This window comes from Saccopteryx leptura, chromosome 1, assembly GCF_036850995.1.
Source record: "Saccopteryx leptura isolate mSacLep1 chromosome 1, mSacLep1_pri_phased_curated, whole genome shotgun sequence".
In the NCBI taxonomy this organism is placed as follows: Eukaryota; Metazoa; Chordata; class Mammalia; order Chiroptera; family Emballonuridae; genus Saccopteryx; species Saccopteryx leptura.
The window spans coordinates 261,039,109-261,058,375 of record NC_089503.1 but is presented as its reverse complement, the minus strand read 5'-3'; the positions used below and the strand labels follow the sequence as shown (position 1 = coordinate 261,058,375).

Here is a 19,267-nt window from a genome sequence, read left to right as displayed (position 1 = left end):
GCTTGATGTTTTCTGCCGGATCCCTGGTCCAGTCCCTGAGTCCCCACATCACCGTGCGACCCAGTGGCACTCCCTTTCTCCCAGTCACTCAGACCATGGGACACAAGCAGCCAGGTGTCCAGAGCATTTATTCTCTCCATCCAGAGGGGTGGGGTCCACTGGCCCAGTGGCAGCCTCTATGTATACCAGATGAAGCCATAGGTGGCATTGAGAATCTCCTCATTCGTGCGCAGTCCATAGAGCTCGCCCATTATGGGAGACACCCAGCGTGTTGTGTTGAACACAGACTCACCCACCTGAAGGAAAAGCAGATATAGGTGGGGGTGCTGGCCACTGTCAGAAGCCTTCCTCTCCTCACACCCAGCACCCACTACCCTTTCCAGGCCCCAGGTTTTCTGTGGGAGGCTTCATTTCTGCAGAGTCCTAGATCCCTGCCCTCCAAGCAGGGGACCCACCTTCCAGTCGGGCACATCCTTCATGATGATGGCCTCTGCCTCTAAGTTTTCTCGAAGCATCTGCAGGACCCTACAAGGATGGAGTGGGAGACAGGCCTAAGTATCCCAAGGGGACCCCTGCCTAATGTATCTTCTAGACCTCTCCCTGCTCCACCCTGTCCCATCATTCCTGCCAATTCCAACCCTGCCCACACTGACCCCTTTTTCTTTCCTTTCCTCTCCCTGGTAAACTCTTTCCTGCCCCAATCCCATCCTCTTGCAGAAAGGCTTCCTGTTCTTCCCCTTGGGTCTTCACTTTGTCTAGGGTCCTCTCTAAGGGCGACAGCAGTCCATGTTTACAAGGATGCAGCTTCCAGTCCCCATGTGCATTTTGGCTGTGTTCCCAAATTGCAAGCTGGGGCACTGAGGCCTGTGACCCCACCTCCGGTCCTTCTCTGCCTGCAACAGCGGCATCAGTGCAATGCGAGCCTCAAAGTCCTCAATCTGCAGGCGCCTGTGAAATCCCAAAACCAATACTTGTATCAGATTAGAGTGGACAGGGTAGAAGGCAGACAATGTGGCTCCTGAACAGTTAGGGTGCTGCATGGGAAAGTAGCTGCGAGAGAAGCAAGTGGACAGAGCTTGGGCAATTGGCTCTGCCCACCAGAAGCCCAAGATGGAAGGATCCAGCTAGTGCAGGCATTGTCCCTCAAGACTGCTGGCTTCACACTTTCTTTTCAATTAAAAACTTTTTTTTAATCCTAAAAATAGCCCAGGCCTGTGAATGCAGTGAAGGAGGGGGAGCGTTCACCATTGCCTCTGGGCCTTAAAAAACCCTGTCTCCTTCATCTCAAAATAATCTCAGGGTGTGAACCCTGGGCAGGTGGTTCCTTTCTTTTCCCTGCTCTTCAGCATCTTCCAAGCCATCATCAGCCCTGTTTGTGCTAGGGGGTTGAGGGGAGCCGAGCCATGTTGTGGCATGGGGAGTGGCCTCTGGTTCTGTCTTCTCATCACCAGAAATCTTACAAGGGTACAGGGAAGGGGTAGATGAACTTCAATTCCTCTCCCCACCCCATTCCCCAGGCTACTGCCCCAACCACAGCTGCACACTGTGGTCACTACTGTGTCCTCCTGGGAGGCTGGGCCTGGTCTTGCCTGTCCAATGCAGAGGCCCTAGCATTGGCACCTACCAGGTGCTCCTGAGTTCATTCAACAATGTGAAACACCCTCCATGAGCTGGGCTTTCTCTAGCACTGTCCTCAGAGATTCCTGGCCTTGTGGAGGATGCTAAGGACACATGACACAGGTGGGACAGGATGGAGGGACAGAAGGAGCCACCTGGCAGGGCATCAGGAGAGTGCAGAAGTGGCTGGAGTCTGAACCGAGGCTACTGCAGGCTTTGGTTCCACAGGCCCCACATGACTGCCAGGGCCATTGTCTTGCATGATCTGCTTTCTAAATCCTTATATCACCATTGCCTGGTTACCATGGACAAAAATCTGCTAACCAGCTAGTGGAAGGACCCAGCTAGTGCAGGCATTCCTATACAGAGTATATTCCTGAGCTACACCTTCACCTCTACCCAACAGGTTATCCTAACCCAGGCCCTTGAGTCCCCAGCAACAGACTACAAGGGTGCTTGGTGAACATCTGGAGGTAAGATCCCTGCTTACTAGACAATCGAGGGTAAAATCCAGAAACAGACTTGCTGGGTCCCCAAGGCCTAGGGAGTTGATGAGGGGCCCGATATAAATAAAGTCCACAGGCCGTACCTACCCTCACCTGGAATAGGGCCTACCTGCGTTCACGATTCCACTTCATCATGCTCCAGTACCCGAAGAGCAAGGTCCCAATGCCCATGGCAAACATGCTGTAGCCTGTGGAGAGAGGAGCGCCTGCTCAGCATCTGTATGTAGAACAGGCCATCCTTGTCACTTCTTATGGAGCACAATCTACTCGCTGTACAAACAATCCCAGAAATATATATAACACAGGTGAGAGCCTCCTGGTCCTTTCTAAGACGGCTCACATTTCTTCAGACCATTTTTTTGTCTCTGGAATGTCCACTGGCCCTTTCCTGGACATGCCCTCTTCCATAGCTGCAGACCACTCTCTATCACACTTGTCCACTTGGTAGGCAGGGGACACCAGAAAAGTCTCAATTTCTCTCATAGGCAAGGCGGTTGCAGTTGTAGCAACTCTGCTCCCATACTGGGGTTTCTGGAAGATCAAGATCAGGGAGGGACCACAGAAGGGCTCAAGGGTCTAAATGTTTATGGTTGAGTAGCCCTAGCACCACAATCTTTTAGGAGATTGTTTGGTTCCAGGTAAGCTGGCCAGTCCCCTCAAATTACGTCAGTGTTGGTGGCTGGGTTCCATTTCCATGGTGGCTCCTGCCTGTTTGGGCCACCTCCTTGCATGTTGCCTACAGGGGATTGAACAAGGCTGCCAGTGACCAGCAGTGCCCTTCAGGGGCTACTATCAGCACCTGGCCTCCTGGGTGCAGCTCCTGGCCCAGTGGGGTCCACATCACCCCATCTAAGACCAGGGGAACAGGCTGCTATGAATATTTACTGAGCTCCAGCAGGCATTCTCTATAATTCTGACTGACAGGATGTGTGTTGTGGGGTCAGGGAGGCCGAGACACCTGGGGGCTGGTTGGCCCTGCACCCCCTCTTTTCAAGCATGGTCTCTTCTCAGGCCAGGCTTTAAGGTTGCTATGACAAATGGACAAGCTCAGCCAGGTCAAGTTCCAGTTAACACCTAGTAAAAGACCAGTAAAAAATGGATGATGCCACTTCCTGGGCCTCGTGGAGAAAAAAAAACAAGGGCTTTTTCTTATTCAGCTCACCAGGCACCTCTGCTGGACCTGAAGATAAATGAGAAACTGGTTCCATATTTTCTCCCTTAGTTTGACTTGTTAAAAACACCTGCTCAGGTCAGCAAAGGCACCCTGGTTCCAACACTGATAGGCTGGACCCCTCCTAGCATAACTATAGTTGGTCTCCTCTGTAGGGCATTTAATTAGAGCTGCCTCATTCTTTTTAACAGCTGCAGAGAAGCCCAGGGGCCTCTCCCTTTGATGCCTCCTCAGGGGACAGACCTAGGCTATCTTTGTGGAAATCCTCTGCCGTCACACTAGGCACCCAAGTGTGGGCCCATCTGTAGGATAAACTCCAGGACTAAGGCAGCCTTTGTGATGATACAGCTCTTCCTCTTAGGCCCTGGGTGGGGATGTCTGCGCCTCTGGAGCTGCCAGTACAGTAGGGGAGACCAAGGAGTGGCACGCCCAGAAAGGTGTGTGGACCATGGGTAAATAAATGGAAACTCATCCTGTGTTCATGGATCAGAGCTTAAAATTTAACATTTTGTTCAGATGGCAGCACTCTCCAAGATGAGGTAGATTCAATGTAGTCCTCCTCAGAATCCCAACCCATCCCCCAGTCTCGCAGACATTGACAAGCAGATCATGAAATTCATATGGAAATGCAAGGGAAGAGAAGAGCCAAAACAATTCTGAAAAAGAACAAAATAGCCTCACATTTCACAATTTCAAAACTTCTCAGGCAGCTGTGTGTACAGGACAGCGTGGCACTGGCATAAGGACAGACATGTACATTGACAGAACAGAGCCAAGAGTCCAGAAATAAACCCTCAAATTTATGGTCAATTGAATTTGTACAAGGGTGCCAAGACAATTCAATGGGAAAAGAATAGTCTTTTCAGCAAATTGGACAACTAGATAGCCACATGCAAAATAGTGTGCTCTTTTTACTCCCACAAAAATTAACTCAAAATGGATCAAAGACCTCAATGTAAAAGCTAAACCTATAAAACTCTTAGAAAACAGAGAAGTCAGTCTCTGTGATCTTGGATGACGATATGGTTTCTTAGATACCAAAAGCACAAAAGACAAAAATAGATAAACTGGACTTCATTGAAATTAAAAACTTTGTGCTACAAATGATATCATAAACAAGCTGAAGACAACCCAGAATGGCAAAAGTATTTGCAATCATATATATGATAAGGGAATGATATCCAGAATGAAAAACTAACAAAACTCAATGATACAAAAATGACCAACACAATTAAAAAATGTGTAAATGAGGCCCTTGCTGGGTAGCTCCATTAGCTGGAGTGTTATCTCCACAGGCTGAGGTTGTACGTTCCATCCCAGGTCAGAGCACATACAAGAATCAAGCAATGACAGCATGAATAAGTGGAACAAAGAATTGATGTTTCTGTCTCCCTCCCTCCCTCCCTCTCTCTAAACAGAAGAAAAGATGCTCAACACTATTAGTCACCAAGGAAATGCAAACTAAAACCACAATGGGATAGTGAGACCCACTAGGATGGTGAGACTCAATAAATAAAAAAATAATAGCCCTGGACTGACAGCTTGGTTGGTTAAAACATCGTCCAGAAGGGTAATAGTTGCCGGTGAGATCCCAGTCAAGGCACATACCAAAGCAGATTGATGTTCCTATCTCTCCTCTCTCTAAAATCAATAAAATAAACATTAAAAAAAAGAGAGAGGCCCTGCCGCCCAGTTGGTTCAGTGGACAGAGTGCTGGCCCAGCGTGCACATATCCAGTTTTCAATCCCCAGTCAGGGCACACACAAAAAGCAACCATCTGCTTCTCTTTCCTCTCTCCTCTCCCCTTCTCCCTCTCCTCTGCTCTCGCAGCCAGTGGCTCAACTGTGGCTCAACTGGTTCGAGAGTTGGCCCTGGGTACTAAGCATAACTCAGTTGATTTGAGCATCAGCCCCAAATGGGGGTTGCTGGGTGGATCCCAGTCAGGAAGCATGCAGGAAGGTGTCTATCTCCCTCCTCCCACTTAAAAGAAAAAAAAAAGTGTAAATTTAGATCACGGTGATGGTTGCACAACTGTGAACAGATTAAAAATCAGTGATTTGTGCACACAAAATCAGTGAACTATATGGTATGGAATCTCAATATAAATGCGACACACAAGAAAAAAAGGAGCCATGCACTAGGGAAAAGGGAGTGGAGAGAGGATTTGGGTGTGAGAGATGAGATATCAGGGTAGCAGTCACTGTGGGAGCAGTGTGGACTAAAGGCAGTCTGAACCAGAGGGAGTGGAGAGAGGATTTGGGTGTGAGAGAGGAGATATCAGGGTAGCAGTCACTATGGGAGCAGTGTGGACTAAAGGCAGTCTGAACCAGCTTGGCATGTTCTGGAATGCTGGTGGTGAACAGTCCAGGGAGGGAAAAGGGTAGTTGGTGCCAGGCTTGGGGCCACAATTCCTTAATAAGAGCAGGGGAAGCTTGACCAGGTGATGGTACAATGGACAGAACGTCGGCTTGGGATGGTGAGAACCCAGGTTTAAAACCCCAAGTTTGCCAGCTGAACACGGGATCATAGACAGGACCCCATGGTCACTGGTCACCAAGGAGCCCCCTGGTCAAGGCACATACGAGAAAGCAATCAATGAACAATTAAGGTGCTACAACTAGGAGTTCATGCTTCTCATCTCTCCCCCTTCCTGCCTGCCTGTCCTTCTGTCTCTCACTTAAAAAAAAACAAAAAAAAACAGGGGAAGATATGCTGTGAACCATGATGCACAGGCAAGGCTGCAAAAGGGTCAAGAGGACCGAAGATGGTGGTGTGTAGGCTAGAGCACAGGGTCTTTGCACTTGCTGTCTCCTCCACCTGGGAACTCCTCTTCAGAGGTCCTTCAGGCCCATCCTAGCTAAAGCAGGCCCTGGTTTACCATTGGCCACAACAGGAAATTCTGACATATGACACTGAACTCCTAAAGACAGGGCCCACAGCCATGTGCACACTAAACTAGTTAATGAATGAATGCAGAAAGAAAGTGTTATACAGCCTGACCTGTGGTGGCACAGTGGATAAAGTGTCAACCTGGAATACTGAGGTCACCGGTTCGAAACCCTGGGCTTGCCTGGTCAAGGCACATATGGGAGTTGAAGCTTCCAGCTCCTCCCCCTGTTTGCTCTCTCTCTCTCTAATAAAAAAAAATGAATAAATAAAATTAAAAATAACACCCCCCCCCCAAAAAAGAAAGTGTTATACATTTAGCCCTGGTTAGTTGGTTAGAGCATTGTTCTGAAGTGCAGAGGTTGTTTTGATCCCTGGTCAGGGCACATACAGGAGCAGATTGATGCTCTTATCCCTCCTCTCTCTAAAATTAATAAAATAACCATTAAAAAAAAAAAGAGAGCCTTACCAGGCGGTGGCACAGTGGATAAAGCATCCGACTGGGATGCAGAGGACCCAGGTTCAAAACCCCAAGCTTGAACACGGGCTCATGTGGTTTGAACACATCTCACCAGCCTGAACCCAAGGTCCCTGCCTTGAGCAAGGGGTCACTCAGTCTGCTGTAGCCTCCCCCCATCAAGGCACATATGAAAAAGCAATCAATGAACAACTAAGGTGCCACAACAAAGAAGTGATGCTTCTCTCATCTCTCTCCCTTCCTGTCTGTCTCTCTGTCCCTATCTGTCCTTTCCGTCTGTTACACAAAAAAAAGAGGACCTGGCCAGTTTGCTCAGTGGATAGAGAATCAGTCCAGCTCTACACATAAACAAAAACCAAACCACCAGAAGGGGATTCTTCCTCACATCTCTTCAGGCAATGACATTTAGGGCCTGGCCTCTGGGAGGCACAACTGTGTCATGAATAGGGAAAGGGCAAGTATAAAGGGTGCATCTGTGACTCAAAAATTTAAAAAATAAATTTTTTTTTAACGACACTGACTGGGGAAAGCCTAGGGAGGCCCAAGGGCTGGAATCTTTCTGGATACAGGTCACATAGGTGCATATGTCTAAAGAGAACTTGTGCACCACACTGGCCTGGGTGTACTGTTTGTTATGCCTCAAGAAAAGAGACTCAGATCACATTAGATTCCTTCAATTGGCTCTAGGATGTTAAGTATCCATGTGGTGCCAAATCTAGTCTGTAATCTGTTTTTGTGTTGCCCCTAGCCTAAGAACACTTTTAGATATGTAAATAGTTTAAAATAAGCAACAGCATGGCAAACCAGGCAGTGGCACAGCACATAGTGTTGGCCTGGGACGAAGAGGACTCAGGTTTGAAACAAAGAGGTTGCTGGTTTGAGCGTGGGCTCACCAGCTTGAGCAAGGGGTCACTGGCTCAGCTGGAGCCCCTCATCCCCCAGCCATGGCACATATGAGAAAGCAGTCAATGAACAACTAAGGTGCAGCAACTATGATTGACGTTTCTCATCTCTTCTGTCCTGTAAGCCCACTCCTTCGCCCTTAAAAAAAAAAAAAAAAAAGCAAAAAGCAGCAACGGATAGAGATCATCTAGCCCAGTGGTCCCCAACCTTTTTTGGGCCACGGACCGGTTTAATGTCAGAAAATATTTTCATGGACCAGCCTTTAGGGTGGGACAGATAAATGTATCACGTGACTGAGACAAGCGTCAAGAGTGAGTCTTAAACGGATGTAACAGAGGGAATCTGGTCATTTTTAAAAAATAAAACATTGTTCAGACTTAAATATAAATAAAATGTAAATAATGTAAGTTATTTATTCTTTCTCTGCGGACCGGTACCAGTCCGCGGCCTGGGGGTTGAGGACCACTGATCTAGCCAGTAAAGCATAAAATATTCATCTAGCCCTTCAGAGAAAAAGCTTGCCAACCTCTGTTCTGAAATACAAAAAAGCCAAGAAGAGGAAGAGGAGAATTTGAGTTTTCACTAGACATTAACTTTTCTACTGTTTGAATTATTACATTCTCTCTACCATGCACATAAATTGTTTTTGTTTTTAATTAAAACATAATTTGCATAATATGCATATTTTAAATGTAAAGCTTCCCGCTTTACAGCAAATGTATTTATCCTTAACTTGTCTTAAACTTCTCTGGCCTGACCTGTGGTGGCACAACGGCCTGGAGTACTGAGGTCACCAATTCAAAAACCCTGGGCTTGCCTGGCCAAGGCACATACGGTAGTTGATGCTTCCTGCTCCTCCCCCCTTCTCTCTCTCTCTCTTTCTAAATATAAATAAATAAAATATAAAACAAAAAAAAATTTTTTTGTATGTCATTATGGATCCTGGGTGTGGAGTATGGGCGCCTTTTACTTTCTCTCTTACATTTTTCCTGTGATGAACCCTGTAATAAATTTTAAAATGTTACAAAACATGAAAAATTTAAGAATACATATTGCTGAGACATACTGCAAGTGGGAGGCGACCAGCAAGGACCCACCATACAGAACATCTTTTTAAATTACTTCGGTGTTCCGGGTTTTGGCTCCAGCTTTGCTACAGGTGGCCCTGGTGGGTTAGGTTGCAGCCTCTCTCGGGCCTCAGTTTTTCCACCTGTAATATGGAAGCAGGGTTAGGGCTATGGGTACAGGTTAAACTATTATCAGTTTAACCTCCTGTGAAATAGGAATAATGAACAGGACTGAGTTCTGGGCTATTACGAGAAAGAATTAAAAGATTTAATAATCGCTCCTCAGATTGCACCAGTTATCATTACTGTTAACAGTAGGATCCCCAGACTCCGCCTCTCGCCACACCACAGCTCCACTAGGGCCTATTAGCCTCCCCAAAGCCCTATCTCCGTTGCGGCGCCCAGGAGGCCCAGACCCTGCCACCCCGGCGCAGGCATATACTGACCCGATAGGCCCCGACGCGGAAGGTTCCGTTTGTAGGCGATAGGACCGTAGCCTCCCGGCGGGGGCATGTCCTGCTTCACCTTCGAGGCCGCCATATTCGCCAGGCTTTGCACTTCCGCTCGTAGGAGGAAGTGACGTTAGGCGCCCGCCGCCACGATGAATGTGGTGGAAGCTGTTGCGCTGGCTTCGGGCGGGGCTCGGGAACCCTGGCCTCTGGGGTAGCGACCCTACTGTTTGGGAGAAGTGAAGTTGCGACGCCGGGCCGCGCCCGGCCGAGGAATCCTTATTTCCTTTTCTCCCAAAACGAGACGTGGCTCCGTCCGTATGGGACGGCTGGAGCCCGTCGGGTCGCCCGGGTCCTTGCATCAAAGGACCGCCGGTTCACCCCCGTCTGGGGCGATTCGCCGGGTAGTAAAGCTCCCAATGGAGCTGGGTCACCAAGCTAAGCCCCCTTACCCGTTTTCTCCCCCTCCAGGCCTGTACGGGTAGCGAAGGGCTGCATATGGTTAGGGATGGTACAAGATGTTGGGTGGGGGCGGCTGCTGCTCAGATTTGGACTCGCGAGGAGCCATTCCAACCCGACACGGTTTCTGCCCCTCAGTGGTGATGGAAAGTCCTTGGTATTAGTCTTTCAGCGGATACGACCATTTAGAGCGATTATGAGTCACAAAACCCTGGGGTCTTGCGGGCCTTCATCCACAGGCAGGGTGACGCCCGCGGGGTCCCCACTCCGAGGTGTGGTGACGCTGCGGTCACTTCACAAGGCAGAAATTGTTACCTGGGCAATAAAATTCACCGCGGCGGCGGGGGCCCGGGAGTGGGCACATGGGGGTGCGGGTGTGCAGGTGCCAAGCGCCATGGGTTAGGCCCGAGATCGGAGTCCGGCCGCCCCCACCCACCCGACAGCAGCCGCCTCCTCCTCCCCGCGCGCCCCAGGCGCCACCATGTCGGGTGACAAACTACTGAGCGAACTCGGCTATAAGCTGGGCCGCACGATAGGTGAAGGTAGTTACTCCAAGGTTAAGGTGGCTACGTCCAAGAAGTACAAGGGAACGGTGGCCATCAAGGTGGTAGACCGTCGGCGAGCGCCGCCCGACTTTGTCAACAAGTTCCTGCCGCGTGAGCTGTCCATCCTTCGAGGCGTGCGGCACCCTCACATTGTGCACGTCTTCGAGTTCATCGAGGTGTGCAACGGGAAGCTGTACATCGTGATGGAGGCAGCCGCCACAGACCTGCTGCAGGCTGTGCAGCGCAACGGGCGCATCCCTGGGGGGCAGGCGCGCGACCTCTTCGCACAGATCGCGGGCGCCGTGCGTTACCTGCATGACCACCACCTGGTGCACCGCGACCTCAAGTGCGAAAATGTGCTGCTGAGCCCTGACGAGCGCCGCGTCAAACTCACCGACTTTGGCTTCGGCCGCCAGGCACATGGCTACCCTGACTTAAGCACTACCTATTGCGGCTCGGCAGCCTACGCATCGCCGGAGGTTCTCCTGGGTATCCCCTATGACCCTAAGAAGTACGACGTGTGGAGCCTGGGCGTCGTGCTCTACGTCATGGTCACCGGGTGTATGCCCTTCGACGACTCAGACATCGCCGGCCTGCCCCGGCGTCAGAAGCGCGGCGTTCTCTACCCCGACGGCCTCGTGCTGTCCGAGCGCTGCAAGGCCCTGATCACTGAATTGCTGCAGTTCAGTCCGTCGGCCAGACCCTCGGCGGGCCAGGTAGCGCGCAATAGCTGGCTGCGCGTGGGGGACTCTGGCTAAAGGTTGGGGTTCCCCTATCTCTCGCCTCCCCAAGCACTGCGCAAGCGCAGCGCACACGCGAGAGGCGCGCTTCCAGGATCCCGCGAAGCCATTGCGCGCCAATGTGCATGCGTCCTTTCCCTTTTCCCTTTCCCTTTCGGGCGCGGGATGCAGTTCTCCCCGTCTGGAATCTAATTCCTCCGCGATTCGGAGATCCGGAGGGCGCAGGAGCATCCTAGATTTCCCGCAAGAAAGTCCCGGGACGGGGCGGGACCAGAGGATGCGGGAGCATTGCGCCTGCGCGGTATGAGCAATGGCTGTGTGGCAGGCGGCTTCCTGGAGGAGCTGCGGCCGAGAGCATGCAAATTGAGTGCATGGGTTCCCACCCTGTCAGGCAGGCCGCCACGGAATGGCGGGCTCTGGGAGCCACCCCAGTTGTAACTTGCAATAAACTTGCTCTGCCTCGCATGTGGCTCTAGTGGTGGCCCGGTTTTACGGGAGCGGGGTCACTCCCCCAGAAGGCAGGTGTGGGCACTCCATTTTAGTTTTTTTGTTTGTTTTTGTATTTTTCTGAAGTTGGAAACGGGGAAGCAGTCAGACAGACTCCCGCATGCGCCCGACCGGGATCCACCCGGTATGCCTATCAGGGGGCCATGCTCTGCCCATCTGGGGCGTCGCTCCGTTGCATCCGGAGCCATTCTAACGCCTGAGGCAGAGGCCATAGAGCCATCCCCAGCGCCCCGGCCAACTTTGCTCCAATGGAGCCTTGGCTGGGGGAGGGGAAGAGAGACAGAGGAAGGAGAGGGGGAGGGGTGGAGAAGCAGACGGGCGCTTCTGTGTGCCCTGGCCCAGAATCGAACCCTGGACTCCTGTACACCAGGCCAACGCTCTACCACTGAGCCAACCGGCCAGAGCCTACATTTTAGTTTTAAGGCTGTGCTCCACTTCTCAAAAGTGAGTTTAGAGGATTCAAACCTGGACCTTTTGGGCACCCTCAGCTTGGGAAGAGGCGAAGGTGCTTTGAGGTCCCTCCCAGGGTTGATATGGTCCCTGGAAATATGAGATATTGGGCAGCTGAGCAAAGACCTATCACCCTTCTCAAGTTTAAGGAAGGAATGGCATCAGTGGGTGGGCGGGCCTGAGTGTTTGCAGATGAGGAAAGTGATGCTGACACATGTCACCTGCCCAAGAACACAGCTGGGATTTGAACCTGGATATGGCTTAAGTGGGGCGAGGGGTGATGGAAGCTTCTTTCCTGAAGAGTCTATGGGGGAGCCTGACCAGGCGGTGCGCAGTGGATAGAGCGTTGGACTAGGACGCAGAGGACCCAGGGTCAAAACACCGAGGTCACTGAGGGGCTCACCAGCTTGAGCGCAGGGGTCATTGGCTTGAGCATGGAATCAGACATGACCCCATGATTGCTGGCTTGAGCCCAAGGTTGCTGGCTTGAGCAAGGAGTCACTCATTCTGCTGTAGCCCCCCCCCCCCCAATCAGGGAACATATGAGAAAGCAATCAATGAACTAAGGAGCCACAGTGAAGAATTGATGCTTCTCATCTCTCTCCCTTCCTGTCTCTCTCTCTCTCTCTCTCTCTCACACACACACACACACACACACACACACACAGTGTCTCTCATTTTCTTGCCCTTTTAAAAAAGTTACGTTTCCATCACAGTAAGTCATCTCTGATGGGAATGTGCGTAGTAGTGATGCTGGGCTGGAGGAGGCACAGCCAGGGCATGGCTGTCCTGTCCTCCACCTAAGGTGGTCTGGCCAGGTGAGGGGAGATGAGGACAGGTGGTTCCTGAACACAGTTATGAGCCAGGTTCTGATGGGGATGGGGGATCAACATATGCCCTCAAGTCACAGATTCAGTCAGTTAAGCTGGGGGTGGGGTGGGGTGGGGGTGCGGTGGGGGAGAAAGGGACCATGACAATCCTAGCACACCCCTCTAGAAGTGACTGATCCTGGCCCAAACACCTGTTCTGGATACTGCATAGAACTGAGATCTGTTTGCTGGGGGTGGTCAGCCCACTGCTCCTTGTTGGAACATTTGGAGAGTTTGGCCCATGTAACTGAACAGAGAGGGTTAACAGCTCAGGGTAGTATAAGACAGGTATTTATTTACGAGGCACACAAAAAAAATGCGAGGAATAGAAACGTTTGCATACTAGAGTTTTTGGTGTATAAAAAACACACCCTTTCATCCCACTCCTGAATGTTAATTTCCCTTTCCCCTCAAATCCCTGGATCTTGTAATGAAAGCCACCCTTCACCCCCTCCCCTCCTTCAGCCCATCTACTCAAAACTAAAATCAATGAGAAATTTAGGGTTCTACAGAACAAAAAATTAGAACATTTTGCAAAACTAAGTCTTCTACTACATGTCAAAAATGTCTTCTAAACACTGATATTCACACAACATGAGAGAGGGGATTAAATGAGCCTTTATTAGAATGTTGAAGCAGTGTGTTCGAAGAAGGCAGCCTACAAAATAAGAATTTTAAATTAAGTCCCTAACAGCATGGACAGGAAAACCAGGGCAGGGGCTGAAGTAGGGAGCAGCATATCCCGGCTCTGCATCAACACACAAGTGCACACATGAGACACTCACATGTGCATGAAGCCAGCCCTATGTGCAGCATACACATGACATCTTCTGCCTTTCCTCATGGAACTTTTAAGGAGTGGGAGAAACCAAAATGAAACACAACTAAGAGATGACCTGATCCTTTGTAAGACATTTCTGTAGCCTATAAAGAGGATATTAAAAAAAGTCTGAAGGCGAACGCTGGCAGCATGGCCCTCCTTCAAGGGAAGATTCTAAACTAGACCCAAATGGAAACCCTGAAGTCTGTGGGTGCAGGGGCACCTCCCCACCTGACACGCCTGAAAGGAGCACAGGCCAGGGCAGCTTGGGATGTTGTCCATCAAAATAAGTAGGAAAAAAAAGGAAAAAAATTTAATAAAATAAACCACCACAACAAAAAAACACAATTGCCCGCCCCTCCAACTTCCCATTCAGGCTCTGTACATTGTTGCCGTTTCTCTCTTCCCTTCTCCAAGGACAGCAGCATGGCTTCCAGGATCCCAGGCTCTCTGACTGGGTCTGGGTTGCAGTTTGTTCTTCTGTGAAGTGTGGGAGGTTGGGGGTCTCCAGGACGAGCAGCAGCACAGGCCTTCCACTGGAGCAAATGAGGGCTGGTCAGTGAGTGGCCCATCCTCTGGGGCATAAGGGCTGTGCTCACCAGGAACCCCTGGGTCTGCATGGTTTACTTTAAACTCCATCATCATGAGGTGATTAAAAAAAATTTGTCAACCTAGAGATCGCCGTGAAGGAAGGCAAAGATTGGGAGGCTAAGACAGGAAAGAGCAAAAACAAAACAGAACAGTCCGCTCAACTTCAGAATCCCCGGGCTCCGGTCTTGCCCGAGTATGTCACAGTGTCCAAGCCGCCCATGTGCCCTGAAGGGGCTGAAGGGGAGGACGGGAGCAGAACCAGTCCCCGAGGTCCGAATTTCTGCTGGTGTTGGGCAAACTAAAGGCAAAGAAAGGAGGAAAGCCCATGGGAAAAGTCCCCCAGTGATGATAATCCTCATCCACCTGTGAAGTGGCCCTCCAGCCATGACAAAAACAAGACTTTGCAGCCAAGAACGGAGCTCTTGTTTCTGCAGTGCAGCAGACACTCGCTTGCTCTCTTGGGGAGCAGGGTGTATTCCCCAGTGAGCAGAGGGTGGCAGGCCAGGTGGGAGGAAGGGAGGGGGGGCCTGATCTCCACTGGGCTGGCTCGCACTATTTCCACGTGGCCGACTGGGGAATGGAGCGTGGCGGGATCATATCCAGGAGGTACTCCCGCTGGCGGTCCACGGCTGAGGAGGTCTTGTGCACCGCCAAGCTTGGGCTGACAAACGCAAGGGCCCCACCTGCAACAGAACAGGGCAACAGGCCAAGATGCACCCAGTTAAGAGTAGGCTCCCAGGAGGATACCAGCCTGAGTGGGGCCAACCAAGCACGGGCAGCAAAAGTCCTAGCCTCAGAGATAAAGAAAATTTAAGAAATAACTCAGGTCCTGGCTGGATAGATCAGCTGGTTAATCATTCTGATACACCAAGGTTACGAGTTTAATCCCATCAGGGCACAAACAAAAATCGACCAATGAATGCTTAAGTGAAACAAAAAATCCATATCCCTCAAAAAGAAAAAAAATTGCCTTTACAATGTTCCCAGCCCCTGATGCAGTAACAGAAATTCCATCAACTACCTGAGAGCTCTGTAAACTGAAGTGTTCACCACAGTGCCATTTAGAACAGTGAAAAATCACAAATGGCTGAACTGTACAACTGGGAAATCAGGAAGATGGAACTAACAAAATGATAGGGTAACATTCTCTCATTAAACCATTCAGAGGGACAAAATGGCAAACACAGCACAGTCCCTTCATAGGACATTCATTGACACACGTGACACGTGAATAAAGAGGCAGACTGAGGAAGGCCCCTAAATGTTGTGTGTTTTCTCCTGGGGTAGAAAGTACCAGTCGTTGCCACCATGCTCCCTTTTTATAGTCTCTAAATTTCCCCAATGCACTTTTTTAATTTGAAAATGAGAAAATGGCCCCCACACACTTTCGTTTTTGACTGCTCTGGTGTAAGGACTACCTTGCATCCCTAGCTCCAACAGGGCCCTCCCAGAGTAAATGCATTACCCCAAGAGTATTTTTGGTGGAGGTTAATATACTCTGTGGAACAAGGATTCTGAGGTCAAATGCACTGGAGAGCCCTCCCTGCATATTGAAGGCAGAACCACTAACTAAATCACACCCAATTTCCCTCAAACCATCACCTAGTAACACAGAGTAACCAGGAGCTCTAGCAGAACTCTCCTGGGAAAAGTGGCTTCTATGCCTTCTTCACCTCTAATCCAATCACTGAACACAGCCAATTATTTGTTCCTTCATTCCCTTTACCCTTCAGTGCACACATGGTTTTCACATAGTTGCTATCACAGTATATACTATCCTTCACTTTTCCCACATTGTTTCATGTACTTTCAAATTTACCATAAAAGGAATTTCTGACTAGCCCATGAGGTTCTTAGCTGTTGTATCTTACACATGCTGAGCAAAAGTATCTTTGCCTGGTGTGTTAAAATGCTTTCTGCTTTCCAGGAGACCTGAATTATTCTTCAGACTGATGAACACCTTTCTTCTCCTATCCCGTAGGAGACTGAGACTCACTGTATTACTTATACATGGTCAGCTGCATGTACAGCGGGCTGTGTTTCTGTTGTACAAACAGCCCTATTTCCCCAGGTCTGACTAGGGTCCCTCTTTGATGGTTCTTCTACTTTCTATAGGGATGCAACATGCACTCATGTCCACAAAATGAACACTCTAACCCATCTCTTTTACTCAGTCTTTTGTGCCTTTCACTTTCCTTCTTTTTTTTTTTTTTTTTTTACAGAGACAGAGAGAGGGATAGACAGGACAGAGAGACAGGAACGGAGAGATGAGAAGCATCAATCATTACTTTTTCGTTGCGTGTTGCAACACCTTAATTATTCATTGATTGCTTTCTCATATGTGCCTTGACCACGGGCCTTCAGCAGACCGAGTAACCCCTTGCTCGAGCCAGCGACCTTGGGTCCAAGCTGGTGAGCTTTTGCTCAAACCAGATGAGCCCGCGCTCAAGCTGGCGACCTCGGAGTCCTCGCATCCCAGTCCGACGCTCTATCCACTGCGCCACCGCCTGGTCAGGCGACTTTCCCATTTTTGATGGACATAAATACTGAACTTAATGCCAGCACATAAGTAAGAAATTTAAAAATATAGGATGGCCCAGGATGGTGTGGGGTTGTGCAAGAGACTGAAAAATATCTGCTTGAGCATCTCCACATCCCCTGGATCATTCCTCAAATGTCTCTTCAGAGGTCTTTGCCGCCCACCTCAGTTAAAATCCCATGTCCCCCCTCCTATCTCTGTATTCTTGTTCTATTGTGCACTCTGTACTACCTGATCTGTCCAAGCCAAAGCAAGGTAGGAAGAGTGGCCTAGAGATCAGGGAATAAAGGACATCATCTGGGTGAGCAAGAAATAGTACAGCAGGAAAGGCATAAGCTAACAGTAAAAACAAGTGTTCCCAGCCCTGGCTAGTTAGCTTAACTGATTAGAGCATCGGCCTGAAACACAAACGTTGTGGGTTCAATCCCCAGTCAGGGCACATAGGGGAAGTGACCAATAAATGCACATCTAAGTGGAATAACAAATGAATGCTTCCCTTTCACCTCATCTCTCCAAAATCGAACAATAAATTAACAAATAAACAAACAAAAAAGGCATCCCCTATGGTGGAGTAGAGCAAAACTGGTTGGCAGGGGTAACAGTGGCTGAACTGGCTCTGTCCCACGTTTTGGGTCAAAGGATAAGAGTCCGAGTACAGAGTGTGGAGACGGTGAGGACGATTAGCATCTACCCAGGGATGCCACTTGTTCAGGGCATCCTATTTAGTGAACAGAAGAGATTTAGCTGAAGGCAGCTACTCTCAAGGAGAGTTCTGGGGGTTCAGGGCCCTTTGTGCCATTTCTCTTCACCACGCGCGCATGTGTGTGTGTGTACATCTTTGTTAAAAAAAAATAAGGAAGGAATGGACCCAACCATGGCAAGGTCCTTACTTTGAACCCCTCAGGAGCTGCCCACCTGTACTCAGGGGTGCCTTCTTCCAGTTGGAGGTGGCATTACCCTTGCCAGAACTAACGGCTCTCTCGGAATGTCTGCCGATCCTACTGACGAGGGGTGTGGCTGAGGCTGCATTCTGCAGTTTGGGTGACTGGCTGAACGTGTGCAGGACACCTCGGGGCGCCGTGGCCGAGCCCCGGGACAGCTGGCTGGAGGCCTACAGTGGAGAGAGGGTGCAATGACTCATCTGGGAAAGGAAAGGGCAGAGGGTGAGATGCTCAGTGCAGCCTTTCCTTGCTGTGGCTGACCTCTACCCACCCACAAAGGCACCCTAAAGTCCAAAATCAGGAGACCAGGTAAGTTACACTGAGGGAACAGGGGGAGGAAAGAGAAGAAAGAAAAATAGACAGACGCAGGCAGCTGATGTGGTCACGGTGTGGGGCATGAGGGCTGGTTGGTGGCGCGGTGCAGAGGACTCCCAGCACTGCAGTTCTGACCTGTAGCACAGCCCCGTTACTCCAGTCGCGGGCCTCTCCTGAGCGGAACGCCAACTTACGTCGGGGTTTTATGACCTACACAAATGGGGGTTGAAATCAAGGTAAGCACCATCCACAGGCCAGCCCAGGGTGACCTAGAGTGACCAAAGGGTAGCAGCTGTGGCCACATGAGGCTGAGTCCCCATAGGACAGGTCGTTTCCTGAGGGCAGTGTGGCCTCCCATTACGTAGGGACCTTGAGAAGATGTGGTCATTAGTAAATTACAAATGACTTCCAAAGATACAAAAAACTGCCAACAGGGCAATTTGTATCTAAAGGGGATGGGAAAGCAGAGCATTAAAAAAGCCAAAAAAACCTGGATTTCAAACTTCCTTCTCTCCTTAATTTAGCAAGAACATTTCTTCCAAAAGTCCTTTTTATCTTAATTATCTTAATATGGCTTTCAGAAAAGACCTTATAGACAAGAAACACTTGTCGGCCGGCACACAGAGTGTGAAAGCTACAAAATCTAAAGAAACTTCAAATTAATATTTTCACCATCAAACACCACCATTAAATGCAATTTAGACACAGTTAACAATCAGGCAGATGCTTGCCGAGTGTGGGAGAGAACACCAGAACATCTTGCCTGCTAATGACAACTTCCCCGCCAGAGAACAGGCATCTCTCTTTGAGGGTGAGACCCCAGTCCAGCTCCCAGTCCTCCAGGACATGGCTTTGGCTACTACACAAAGACTCACCTGCTTCAGAGTGGGGTGTGGGGCAGTGGTGGGCTCAGTCTTGGCCTGCACAGGAGCTGCGCCCTGCTGCAGGAGACGCTGCTCGATCTCCTGTTCCTGTTGCAGTGCCTTCACAAAGGCAGCCTTTAGTCTGCTCGTGTGCTCCACCTTGAGTGCCTTCTTCTGGTTGGACGCCATGCAGTTCTCACACATGATGGCACCACCCTTCTCCTCCCGCCAGCGGCATGTGAAGTCTGTCTTGCACTGTGCACACATGTAGGGTTCCCGGGACAGCACAACAGCAGCTGACATCCTGCCCGCTGTAGGGGGAGATGGGTGGGCTCACAACCAAAGGAACAAGATGCCAGTCAGAATCTCCACCACCCAGGGTGCAGGACAGAGGAGGAGCAGTGCCCCGAGCCGTGTGGCCCAGTGGGTATTAAAAACCAATGCCTCAGTAGATGCCAACTGTGCACAGAACTAGCCTGACCTCAGGAAACCTTTTCAGGCAGAAGCTTTGGAAATGCCATGGGTAAGGCATCCTTGGTATGAACTCTCAA

General features: G+C 50.0%; 3 protein-coding genes across 11 annotated transcripts in view; 1 reads left to right on the top strand and 2 right to left on the bottom strand.

The window, feature by feature from the left end:
* Positions 1-111: 111 nt before the first annotated feature.
* NDUFA13 (NADH:ubiquinone oxidoreductase subunit A13) lies at positions 112-9,212 on the bottom strand. Its single transcript, XM_066350941.1, has 5 exons — positions 9,075-9,212; positions 2,233-2,311; positions 877-948; positions 456-525; positions 112-296 (listed from the first exon to the last, which is right to left on the bottom strand). The coding sequence occupies exons 1-5, from the start codon at positions 9,166-9,168 to the stop codon at positions 177-179; spliced, it is 435 nt and encodes a 144-aa protein (XP_066207038.1). The 5' UTR covers positions 9,169-9,212; the 3' UTR covers positions 112-176.
* Positions 9,213-9,357: 145 nt separating this feature from the next.
* On the top strand, positions 9,358-11,245 carry TSSK6 (testis specific serine kinase 6). Its single transcript, XM_066350929.1, has one exon. It carries the CDS (start codon positions 10,018-10,020, stop codon positions 10,837-10,839), a length of 822 nt encoding a protein of 273 aa, XP_066207026.1. The 5' UTR covers positions 9,358-10,017; the 3' UTR covers positions 10,840-11,245.
* Positions 11,246-12,922: 1,677 nt separating this feature from the next.
* GATAD2A (GATA zinc finger domain containing 2A) overlaps positions 12,923-19,267 on the bottom strand; it is a 122,922-nt gene continuing 116,577 nt past the window's right edge. For all 9 annotated transcript variants that reach the window (XM_066350871.1, XM_066350892.1, XM_066350909.1 and 6 more), the window contains 4 exons: positions 18,729-19,027; positions 17,989-18,063; positions 17,513-17,708; positions 12,923-14,741 (listed from right to left, as the gene is read on the bottom strand). In XM_066350871.1, coding sequence (XP_066206968.1) covers positions 14,611-14,741; positions 17,513-17,708; positions 17,989-18,063; positions 18,729-19,027 — 701 coding nt within the window. In that variant the 3' untranslated portion in view covers positions 12,923-14,610. The remainder of the gene's footprint in view (positions 14,742-17,512; positions 17,709-17,988; positions 18,064-18,728; positions 19,028-19,267) is intronic.

Bases quoted from the DNA above. Each gene is read 5' to 3' on its own strand.
- NDUFA13 (XM_066350941.1), bottom strand. From the start codon at position 9,168: ATGGCGGCCTCGAAGGTGAAGCAGGACATGCCCCCGCCGGGAGGCTAC. The intron at 2,312-9,074 runs GTCAGTATATGC...CTCTCTCCACAG, and splicing joins TCCGCGTCGGGGCCTATCGG to GCTACAGCATGTTTGCCATG. The intron at 526-876 runs GTGGGGTCACAG...CCATCCTTGTAG, and splicing joins CAGGCAGAGAAGGACCGGAG to GGTCCTGCAGATGCTTCGAG.
- TSSK6 (XM_066350929.1), top strand. From the start codon at position 10,018: ATGTCGGGTGACAAACTACTGAGCGAACTCGGCTATAAGCTGGGCCGC.